This window comes from Elgaria multicarinata, chromosome 2 (assembly GCF_023053635.1).
Source record: "Elgaria multicarinata webbii isolate HBS135686 ecotype San Diego chromosome 2, rElgMul1.1.pri, whole genome shotgun sequence".
Lineage (NCBI taxonomy): Eukaryota > Metazoa > Chordata > Lepidosauria > Squamata > Anguidae > Elgaria > Elgaria multicarinata.
Genome location: NC_086172.1, coordinates 175,342,612 through 175,355,022, shown reverse-complemented (window position 1 = coordinate 175,355,022; position 12,411 = coordinate 175,342,612). Strand labels below are relative to the sequence as shown.

General features: G+C 42.1%; 1 protein-coding gene across 1 annotated transcript in view; it reads left to right on the top strand.

The window, feature by feature from the left end:
- The window catches only part of ARID4A (AT-rich interaction domain 4A), a 75,126-nt gene extending 69,108 nt beyond the window's left edge, over window positions 1-6,018 (top strand). The window contains exons 21-24 of the mRNA XM_063118181.1: window positions 610-714; window positions 3,184-3,396; window positions 4,749-4,895; window positions 5,734-6,018. Coding sequence (XP_062974251.1) covers window positions 610-714; window positions 3,184-3,396; window positions 4,749-4,895; window positions 5,734-5,837 — 569 coding nt within the window. The 3' untranslated portion in view covers window positions 5,838-6,018. The remainder of the gene's footprint in view (window positions 1-609; window positions 715-3,183; window positions 3,397-4,748; window positions 4,896-5,733) is intronic.
- The last annotated feature ends 6,393 nt before the right edge of the window (window positions 6,019-12,411 follow it).

The following is a 12,411-nucleotide window of genomic DNA, read 5'->3' as shown; positions in this document are numbered from 1 at the left end:
CCAATGTATATCTTCTGCCACTTCCCCTCCTGTCACTGGATTATTATGGCCTTCTCTGAGGGCATGTCTGTCTAAAATTGTGCCCTGTCCTACAGTTACTTCTGGCTTCCATGTCAGGATGTGGCACACTTTTATTTTGGCTTCCGTAATTGTCATTATGGGTGTCCTGGGGTGTGTGTGAATCTTTTTGGTTCCATCCAGTCCCACAATTTGTAGGACTGTTCGCACATAATCTGCTCTGAAGGCTGGCAAAATGGGTGGGCGAGAAACAAACCAGAAATAGGGAAAATAAGCTGCGGTTTGTTTCCTAGTCCGCAAGACAATTCATGGCTAAAGCCACAAGCCATCGTTGACATATATCATGGTTTAGCTTTATACGTGCCCACAGCTCTATATTTGGGTAACAGTTTACATCAGCCTTCCTCAACCTGGGGCGCTCCAGATGTGTTGGACTGCATCTCCCAGAATGCCCCAGCCAGCGGAGCTGGCTGGGGCATTCTGGGAGTTGTAGTCCAACACATCTGGAGCGCCCCAGGTTGAGGAAGGCTGGTTTACATCATCAGTCCAACTAAAGATTAAATTAAAAAGCACCTTTCATTTTATTTTCAGGTCAAAAACGGCCGGGGGACAACAATAGCAGCTCACTGACAAAGAAGCAAAAGCGTACCCCAAAACGAGCAAGCACTGTAGCCAAAAATGAGAAAAATGGGACAGGTACATTTTGATTTTTCTCCCCCCCCCCCCCCCCCCGAAGGAATTGTGCCCTACTTCATCAGTACTAGCCTTCTCATGTATGCCATGGTTAGAGGGATGTGAATTTCATTCTGTTGATTGGAGGGGTGATTGTTTTCCTAGGAGGAAATATGTTTGCGTCCAAAAAAGTGATAAATAGTGTCTTTTCACCAGCAGTAATAAAAGATTCAAGATGGAATAACTCAGCCCCTGCATAAGTTTTTAATGTGCTAAACAGAGAGTCTAAATTTGGCTGCTCTTCTACAACTTGGATAGATAACCTAGAAAAAGATGGGGGGGGGAAACAAAAGCCGCTCCTTTAATTTTAAAGGTGAACTATTAATTTGGTTAATAGTTCTTGGAAGTAGAATATTTTATTCTGCCTCTGCAAATATTTTCTGCACTTGATTGCATACTAATAGGGCCAAAGCTAGGAACATGGAAGCCTGTAGCTTCGCTGACACACCTCAGAATTTAATCTTAAATATGTCATTAGCGTTTGGCATCCTGGAATGGATTTATTTTCCTTTTGAGGAAGAGATATAAGAGATTTCACTTGCATTTGCGATTTAAAGGAACAGTAGCAGGGGATCAGTATTTGTATTCGGTATGAGTTTTAATAAGTCAGATGAAAATGCCCTCCACTCAATTGAGTGGTGTACTTTGTGCCTGTAGATACAGCTTGCATTTTGCAGGCATATAGATAGCTCATTGTCTGCCTCTGGGCAAAGGGAGGGTTTCAAATTGAAGTGCAGAAAAGGATGCCCCACAACCCTGCATTCTATTGAAGGTGTGGTCCAGCAAACTCCTGTTGGTGAAGGTTACAAATCTAGCAGTGATGGTATTGGGTGTATTTTGTTTGTTTTTTAAAGCACCAGTAGAGAGGTTCTGATTTGGCTAATAACAAAGGTTTGTAGAATCACTTTCTTAGTCCTAGAGAGCAATATCTCAGGGCAGTTCCAAATCTCCACATTGCGACTTGAGTATAAAGAGTAAATTTAATATTATTAGCTGGCTTCTTATCTGCACCCAGCCTCAAAAGATCCATTTTTAGACACATCTGGTGGGTAAACTCAGGGGTTCCCACTATAAAATAATGCTTTTTATAAACTGGCACAAAGAGAGCAACCTTCAGGGGTACCCCTCAGTATCCAGAATTAAAAACAGATCTCTACGTTGTGGGTTATGAGAACTGGTGTAGCATCATGGCAAAGAGTGCCAGTAAATAAGTTCTCCGCTTGAGATGTTACTGGACTATCAACTTACTACGTAGTGCCGTGTTCTTCACGGCAAGACCCAAGATAGACCTCAAGTGTGACTCTTTGCCGCCCCCCGCCCCCCCTTTTGCAGTCACTGCTCACTCTCAGCAGGAGCATTACTTTTGTCTTGCTGCTTTAGTCATGGGCCGGCTCCTGTGATCTGGGCTGCTGGAGGCGGCTTTGGGGGGTGGGGAGTTTAGGAGACCTGCTGCTCCTCCATTGTAAGTGGCTGCAAGGGCGAGTTGAACACAGGAGCAATCAGCTGCGAGGGGGAGGAGCCCGAGAGGCAAAGAGCAATGTGATTGGCTAGCTGCAGGTGTGCAGGTGCTGCAGAGGAAGAGGAAATTGAAAGTGCAAGCAAGAAAGAGAGCCGTGAGGACCCGTCCTAGGACATTTTGCAGCACTGGGTAGAGTAGAGGACTCTCGGTAACAAGGAAAAGATCCATCCTAATCCAAGGACAAGCCTGTAGGAATTTGCCTACCAGCTGACCTGGTTTCTGGCTGATAGACTTGCATGGATGACGTGGAGGCAAGCCCCAAAAGTCCTTCCGATAATGTCTGGTACGCAGCATCGCCACTTGAATAGGGGCATGGAGATTGAGGAGAAAGTCCCGTGGCTCAGGAAAGACTCCCCAGTGCTCTTGGCACTGGTGCCGAGGCCACGCTGACTGGGAATGATATAGGACTTGTAGTCCAGCATATTGGGAGGGCATCAGGTTTGGGAAGGCTGAATTTGGGAGACCCAGCTCCAAATCCCTGCTTAGTCATAAACCTTGGGCCAGTCTCTCTCGGCCTAATCTACCTCTTAGGGTTGTTGTGAGGATCAAATGGGAGGGTGGGATGGATTGAGCCCATCTGCATTAACTGGAACTCCTTGGAAAAGAAGAGTGAAATGAAATAAATAAAATGAAATCCATGCCTTAAGGTGAGCTACTATTCTTTTAGCTTCAGCTCCTCATATTCAGCATGAGAATAATACTGACCTGCCTTGCAGTACTACTGTGAGGATTATTGAGACTGTATATGAAGCACAGTTAAAATGTGGCTTATGAAAATGTTAAGGATCGCGGGTATCTAAAATACATGCTTGTAATTAGGCTCTGGGGTTTAATAAAATTTAATGCATAACACTACAGTTTCAAATGCAGCAGGTGTTAAGAATGGGCTGACCCCAAACACTGTCGTGTTACAGGACAAAGCAGCGACAGCGAAGACCTTCCTGCCCTAGACAGCTCAAGCAAATGTACTCCAGTAAAACACATCGGCATGTCAAAGCCACAGAAGCTCACCCGATCGCCTGCGAGAGTGATCTCCCCTAATATCAAAGAGGGGGATAAGGACAAGCAGAGGGACAAGAACCATCAGAACATTTCTCCAAGAGTATACAAATGGAGTGTTCAACTCAGTAAGTGCTTTATACAGAAATGTGTAATAATAAAAGGCTTGTGTGTCTGTCAGCACCGTCGTGCCAAGACTGGGAAACTTAGCCATCATCTGAAACATGGCATGCATCCTAAGAGGACCCTAGGGGGTGCACCTTAAGGCTATTTCGTTTTTAAAATGCCATAATTTTAACTTAGAAATGTCCTTGAATTTGAAGCCTGCAGCGTCGTCTTCAGTCACTAGGTGGCTGACTTCCTTACCCCTCCTCCTCTTTGCTGTGAGGCAACCCATGGAGAGGAAAAGAGTGGACAGACCTCTCCTTCAGAGGGCCCCAAGGCAGGGGCCATGCCTAGAGCTGCCAATGGGTGGTCTTCACTCAGAGAGGACAGGGGCAACGTGTCAAACTCTTGACAGCTGTTTACATTTCCTTGAAAGCTTCGCTTTGTCAAACCAAGGTGTGTGTCTGTCTGGGTGTCTGTGCGTGAGTTGTGGGGGGTGTATCTATATGCATTTGCTGGGGAACCCTGGGTGGTTCTATTCGACAACCTCCCATAAACTTCCGATAACAAGAGTAGCCATGGTGAACAAACTTCATTGAAAGACATAATCCTCACGATTTAAAAACATAAGAGCCCTGCTGGATCCGGCCAAGAGTCCATCTAGTCCAGCACTCTGTTCACACTGTGGCCAACTAGCTGTTGACCAGAAACAAGCAGGACATGATGTAACAGCACCCTCCTGCCCATGTTCCCCAGCAACTGGTGCACACAGGCTTACTGCCTTGGATACTGGAGCCATCAGGACTAGTAACCATTAATAGCCTTCTCCTCCAGGAATTTATCCAATTTAGGATCTTCCTCTGCAAAAATTTTTTTACACAGTTGCAGGGGACAGGGCTGCTCATTCTCAAGAACTTTCCCCCCAGAACAGTTTGACTACAAACTCAGAATTGGAGATGGGTTTCCCTCACTTTGCCATACAGCACGTAGGATGCATTTGGCCCTGCTTGTGGGGCGGGGCAGAGTCCTGTCTTGCGGCAAAGGAGTCTGGACTAGATTTTGATCACTATAAGCAATAAATTAGAATTTCTTTTCTTTCGGAATCATTTCTGTTTTTCACTGATTATAAATGCTATGAAAGAGATCGACTTTATCCAAGGTTTCTGCGTTTTGAATTACAACAGACCTTGTATATTTGATTACCTGTGTTGGGTATAGCCCTTATTCATTGGAATAGATTGTGAAGTGTTCATTGCTGCTTCAGGTGCAGCAGTTACTCTCTAATTGTCCCCAAGACTTACAGACAATTGGCAAAGAAAATACTTTTAGCTTTATGCGATTTTTTTTTTTAAAAAAATATCATTGATTTTTAAAGATGAATTGGACAACATGAGCAGCACAGAGAGGATCTCCTTTCTACAAGAAAAACTTCAGGAAATCAGGAAATATTATATGTCTCTGAAGTCTGAAGTAGCCACCATAGACAGGAGAAGAAAAAGATTGAAAAAGAAAGACCGGGAAGGCAAGTTCAGTCTTTGTAAAACATACAGGCTTTTGTTTGGTTCGTTGGTATTTATTTATTTATTTATTTGAGCGCAACCCTATGTTTCGACAGCAAAAAGTCCTACAACTCCCAGCATTCCCCAGCCAGCAACAACTCCCGAACCTTTGGGAGATGGTTTTTTGAGTGAGGTTTGTGGGGCAGCAGTGGAAATGCTGGCGTTGAATAGCCCTTGTGTACAGATGGTACACCAGATGCATCATTTTCTATTCCATCTTCTTTTCTCCCCCTACTCACCTAAAGTTATAGTGGGGGCGGGGGGTGCTGTTGAATATTTTATCCTATGAAATATTGCCACTCGGTTGTTTCCATCTTCTCTTCTGTGAGGGAGAAGTGTTGTAAGTGTCTTTAGCATCATGTTGTCATGTTTTTGGAGCTCATCAGAAAGGCTTTAGTGGGTTGGCAGACATCCACCCTCACATCGCCGGCTGCCCTCCAAGGTTGGAAAAGCGACATTGGAGGAGGACGGAAAGGGGGTGCTCCACTGTGCGGGAAGGAGAAGAAATTGGAGAGGCCAGGATACGAACTATCCTGAGGACTCTCCAGCCTCCTTCCCTCCCGCTTCGAAGTGCCCTTGCTAGACAGGCTCAAAACTGAGGACAAAGGGGCAATGATCCCCCCCCCCTTCCGCTTCTTCTGCCCAGCCCAGCAGGTCTTTGGATGATCAGCAGCCTCTGAGTCCGGAGGCTTCCGATCAACAAGGGCTCATCCCATGGGATGGCGCCCTTAATCACTCGCCTAAGACAACGGTTTGCCATTCTAGTGAAAGGGGTGCATAAATCTTTTCTGTATTTTACAGTTTCCCACACAGGCGCTTCCATGTCCTCTGCCTCTTCAGACACTGGAATGAGCCCCTCATCATCCTCTCCTCCACAGAACGTGCTTGCTGTTGAATGCAGGTGATACTGGTCTCCTCTGCCTTGTGCAGCAACGTTGCTGTCATGGACAGAACTCCTGAAATACCATAGAAAGCACTCAACTGGTTTGACATTGCCAAGTATATTCTGTATACTCTTCCACTGCTGGACCGTGTCTGTCTCTTCTCCTCCTGCGCCCCCTCCTTCCATTTTGTCATTGTGGATTTTTTTTTCTTAAAAAAATACTTTTTGTTACGGAGATTAAGCTAATTGGCAACTGAAGGTTTGTGGGTGCACTTGGACAACTCTGTCTTTGTGCTAATTGTTTTTGCGTGTTTTTTGGTTAAAACAGAAAAAGGGCACTTAATCAAATTTGGAAACATGGATATCCAATGAAGCATTTGGGTATTATAAGGAAATTGCTTTTTTTAAAAAAAGAAAAAAGAAAGAATAAGTGCACCAAACTGGCATCAAAATAGATTCATCCGAAAATAGTAACTGTTGCACTTTTTTCACCAAGCTGTATCTTAATCCTAAATGAGTCCCATTTTTTTTTTTTTTTTTGGAGAGGCACTTGCTTATACAGACCTGCCAAAGTGTGTATTCAGCAATGTGCCCAATTTTAAAGGTGTAAATTGAACAAAATAAATTGTGAAAGGAAGCGTAGTTGACTGGAAACTACCATTGTAATGAGTCTTCCACTTTTTATAGGATTTTTGAGCACATGATTATGCAAATATTTTAATGTTTAATGTTTACAGTGGAATTGTGAATAGGTTTTCAGTGGACTACCTTATCCCTTGACAAAGGTATTTTGTCTTTGTTTTCTATGTAATTTCAGAGTTTTTATTTTGTTACAAAAAGGCAAAAAAATAAAATATATAACAATGAAGTTATTTAACAAGATTTCTAAAGCTGACTTTTTTTGTGTAAAATAAGGTATCTTGCGACTTGTTAAATATATTTATTCAGACATTGGATGTTGTATTTTTATGTATTTTTTAAAAAAAATTAATAAAATTGGGGAGAAAAAGTCTAAGTTAGGTTCACTCTTTCAATAAAATATACCTGTCACTTAAAAAAATATATATACAAGATGGCTTTATGTATTAGCCATACCTGTATATGAAGTGGGCTTTGTCTGTTCAACCTTTCACAGTGTAAAACTGTAATCTGGCATCTGGATTAAACTATAACCTTCTTGAAAACTTTGGCAGTCCTAGTACTTCTGTTGCTTTTGAGGAACAAATTTTCTTGGGTTGCCCTTACAATGCTTTGCCACACATTTTCGTTTTCTGTACTGCTGATATCTGCCAAAGTTGAGATGTATCATCGAAGAGTTAAACTAACTGCTTTGGCTGTGGATTGTCCCACAGACTGAAAACAGTTTGTAAATAACTTTCCCAAAACCATGTATTTAAGACGGTTTGCATATACAATTGTGTATAAACTGATTTTTTTATCGATTTTTTAAAATTCACCTTTGTACATTGAAAAGGGGTTTTCTGCCTTTTTCCTTGTTAATATGGTATAGTTATAACACAGATTCTCTAGACTGTCAGGATATAAAAATTCACAAAATCTGAAGGTCTCAGGAGAGACTTGTAAAGGGGTTATGGAGCTAAAGCCTGTGTGTCTCCTACTGTTTCATTTTACCACTTTGTCAACTTGTGATTCCAATTCCTTCCATTTTCACAGAGAACTAAAGGAAAAAGTACTCTTGTAAAAATGCACTTTTTCTGTCTTTTTCTTAAGCAGAGCTATTTCAATGTATGATACAAATGAAGCTCAGTGGGGAGCATTAATAAAGGTTATGTTTTTAAACATAGGCTTTATTTTATTTTTTTAAGTGATTTTGTAAAGCTGTCATCATGTCCAAACAATAGAAAGCTATGGCTTCATAATGTGTTGTAAAGACTCTTCAGAGCTAACTTGATTATATATTTAATAATAAAAGAAATTATCATTACAGTAAAAACTTGGGTCACATGTTATCATGTTCAATATTTCCATTAACTATTAATTTGAGCCTGAGCCAGTTCTGATGTTTATGTATTTATTTAGGGTTAATTCTAATTGTGCCTTTCCTTTCATAAAAAAACCTTCAACAACTGAACCGATTCCTCAGGAGGAAGGGAGGTGATTTTCTCCAATTCCCCTTGCACCTCAAAATCTTAAGAGGGTTGGCGGGACCCTCCAGAACAGTATGGAAGCACATAGGGGAGCTAGCAAGGATAAGGGGCATTGCTGAAAAACCCCTCCCGTCCTCTTCCATCAGCAGAGGTGTCTGCTTGATTAAAGACCCCTGCAAACGAAAGGACTTCTGCTAGTAAAAGGGCACGGTTGGATCCAATCCTTATTACTATGACTTTTACCTTGATCAATGGTTGATCCACATTCCTGATTTACACGTTTTCAAATACTTGCCCTGTATCCAATGCCCTGAGGCAGTAAAATGGTTTAAAATTCAAATTACTGGTTTAAAATGCTAGAGATCTTTGTATAGCACTTAGATTGTCCACAAACAAGAGTTGATGGGCTTTAGATGCTAACATGTGTAGCTGTTGGGAAGTTGCAGTCCAGCTAAAACCTTAGAAATTAGCCCCTTTCTAGGATTCACCTCTAGCATGTACTGTAACTTAAAGTAGGATGAACCCTGAAAAGCATCAGGGCCCTCCAGACTGTTTCTGGTGCTTCCTGAGGTGAAGTATACTCGTTTTAATCTTAATTTTAGAATTTCTGTAAACCGCCCAGAGAGCCCTGGCTGTGGGAGCGGTATATAAGTGCAATAAATAAATAAATAAATAAATAAGTGGGCTTCCAATGAAGCTGGAGCTCAATGATGTTTCATTTACCAATTCATGCTCAGAAACGCAGACAAATTCTATCTTTTCTCCAAACAGTGTACTTGTTTTTGTATTCCACATGAACCACAACAATAGAGGCCACCTATCACTCACCTCAGATGGGAGATCTCGGCAGAAGATCTTAGCATACAGGCAGGTGGGAGAAGACATTTCCCCCCAAGAATCCAGCTCCCAAATTTATTAGAACAACAAGAGGACATTGCTTGCTTTGGAAAGAAAAGTTGTTTCTGCTTCATCAGGAATTAGGCAAGCTGGTGCCCTCCAGATGGTTTGGACAACAACTCCCATAATTCCTAGACATTGGCCGAGCTGGCTGAGGTTGATGAATGTTGTAATCAACACTTCTGGAGGGCGTCATAAAAGGATGCTCTAGTGTTGTCACTGAACACACTTCCACAAAGCCTCTATGCCCTCAGTTATCAAACACACGTTTTATTATTTTTCATAAATATTCTGATGCCTTTTCATTTACACTGCAGTTACAGGCCCTGTACATTACAGACATATTTACTACTACTGTGGTAAATAAAAATGACGGTCCATATTTGAATCCTAAGATCAACACAGAATCTTTGGCAGTTTGAGAGACTTCTTTCCCCATTCTCATAAAAAAAAATGCAACTGAATTTCAGATCGTTATTGTTTGCAATGACAAGACAGCCCTGTTAGTTTCTCCTGTTCCTTTCCAGAAGCACTGGTTTTATTTTTCACCTCTCTCTCGAGATATATAACAAAATGGCCTTGCAAATCAGTCCACAGAAATCACCACATTGCCTGTCCATATCTACTTGGATTAGTCATTTGTGACATATTTTCCTATACAGGAAAAATTAAGTACCCAACCCTTCCAATTTCTGTATGCTTACCTGCTTGGACACCTGGAGGCAATTCTTACAAAGCAGGTGGGTGGCTAGTTCGAAGAACAAAGAAGTTTGTTTGGATCCTTTCCCTTGAGTAGTGTCACTACAGCATTTAAGAAGCACAAACACAAGGTAGCTGGTTTATAACGCTAACCAGCTGGAAGCTACTGCTGAAATATCTTTAAAAAAATACTATGTTTCAACACAACATTGTGATGTCATTGTGACCCCTTATATGTTCTGGTTCATACAGTTCTTTACTATAAAAGTCTAGCATTATTTTGCAGAAAGACTAGATTTATATTTTATTTATTTATTTTTATTTAAGGTTTTTTATGCCGCCATTCAGCCAAAAAAGGCTCTCACGGTGGCTTACAAAAGTATTTCTTGACAGTCCCTGCCCACAGGCTTACAATCTAAAAGACATGACACAAAAGGAAAGGGGATTGGGAGGGAGGAGGAGGAGGGGGGAAAGGAAAGGAAAGGAAATTCAGGCACTACAATCTTAGTTGCAAAGTTCAGCAGTTACAGTTGACAGCAGGAGGGAGGGGGCTCTCAGCTGGAGCTGGACCCAGGCACGGTGGAGAGGTGCCTGGCTGCTGCTTCCTCCCTCACTGTGTTTTATAGTTTTAATCTGTTTTAAATTGTTTTTGCAAGCCACCTTGAGTGCCATTTTTGGGTATAAAAGCAGGTACAAATCACATGAATAAATAAAATGCACCTTGGCTTCAATGGTCTTATTAAAGTTTTGCTTAAGGATAGAGGATTGGAAACAAAATCATATGTCTACTTGTGCAACGGTATTTCCCTCTCCCCCCCCCCTTCCTGCAGGATTGGAGGAACTTTCTGAGCAAATGGGGGTGAGGGGAGAAATCTGTTCCAGCATCAAACCCAACATGAATAAGTAACAAGTACAGGAATTGAGCACAGCAGCACATAGATCCAAATAAATGTGTAGGACCAAGAGCCAGTGTCAGAAGATCTAGGTTCTAGTTTAGGGTGACTATATGGAAAGGAGGACAGGGCTCCTGTATCTTTAACAGTTGGATAGAAAAGGGAATTTCAGCAGGTGTCATTTGTAGGCATGCAGCACCTGGTGAAATTCCTTTTTCATCACAACAGTTAAAGCTTCAGGAGCCCTGCCCTCTTTTGTATCTGGTCACTAGTATAGCTCCTGCAGCTTTATATGTTGTGATGAAGAAGGAATTTCACCAGGTGCTGCATGCCTACAAATGACAGCTGCTGAAATTCCCTTTTCTATGCAACTATTATTTATTTATTTATTTATTTATTTATTTATTACATTTCTATACCGCCCAATAGCCGGAGCTCTCTGGGCGGTTCACAAAAATTAAAACCATTCAAAGTATAAAACAACAGTATAAAACCATCATATAAAATACAATATAAAAGCTCAAACAGATAAAAACAGCAGCGATGCAAAATTACGAATTTAAAACACTTTAAAACTGTTAAAGATACAGGAGCCCTGCCCTCTTCTGTATCTGGTCACTCTAGTATAGCTCCTGCAGCTTTAACTGTGGTGATGAAGAGGGAGGAATTCCACCAGGTGCTGCATGCCTACCAAGGACACCTGCTGAAATTCCCTTTTCTATGCAACTGTTAAAGATACAGGAGCCCTGTCCTCCTTTCCATAGGGTCACTTTAGGAAGGAGCAATCCCCATTGAACTCACTGGGGTTTACCTCTGAGGAGTCATGTCTAGGATTGCACTGCCCATCTGCATGTGTTGTATAAACTAGGGTGACCACATGAAAAGGAGGACAGGGCTCCTGGATCTTTAACAGTTGCATAGAAAAGGGAATTTCAGCAAGTGTCATTTGTATATATGGAGAACCTGGGGGAATTTCCTCTTCATCACAACAGTTAAAGCTGCAGGAGCTATACTGCAGCTATACTGTAACCAGATACAAAAGAGGGCAGGGCTCCTGCAGGTTTAACTGTTGCGATAAAGAGGTAATGTCACCAGGTTCTCCATATATACAAACGACACCTGCTGAAATTCCCTTTTCAACACAACGGTTAAAGATACAGCAGCCCTGTCCTCCTTTCCAAAGGGTCACCTTAGGAAGGAGCAATCCCCATTGAACTCACTGGGGTTTACCTCTGAGGAGGCATGTCTGGGATCGCGCCCATCTGCATGTGTTGTATAAACTAGGGTGACCCTATGAAAAGGAGGACAGGGCTCCTGTATCTTTAACAGTTGCATAGAAAAGGGAATTTCAGCAAGTGTCATTTGTATATATGGAGAACCTGGGGGAATTTCCTCTTCATCACAACAGTTAAAGCTGCAGGAGCTATACTGCAGCTATACTGTAACCAGATACAAAAGAGGGCAGGGCTCCTGCAGGTTTAACTGTTGCGATAAAGAGGTAATGTCACCAGGTTCTCCATATATACAAACGACACCTGCTGAAATTCCCTTTTCAACACAACGGTTAAAGATACAGCAGCCCTGTCCTCCTTTCCAAAGGGTCACCTTAGGAAGGAGCAATCCCCATTGAACTCACTGGGGTTTACCTCTGAGGAGGCATGTCTGGGATCGCGCCCATCTGCATGTGTTGTATAAACTAGGGTGACCCTATGAAAAGGAGGACAGGGCTCCTGTATCTTTAACAGTTGCATAGAAAAGGGAATTTCAGCAAGTGTCATTTGTATATATGGAGAACCTGGGGAAATTTCCTCTTCATCACAACAGTTAAAGCTGCAGGAGCTATACTGCAGCTATACTGTAACCAGATACAAAAGAGGGCAGGGCTCCTGCAGGTTTAACTGTTGTGATAAAGAGGGAATGTCACCAGGTTCTCCATATATACAAACGACACCTGCTGAAATTCCCTTTTCAACACAACGGTTAAAGATACAGCAGCCCT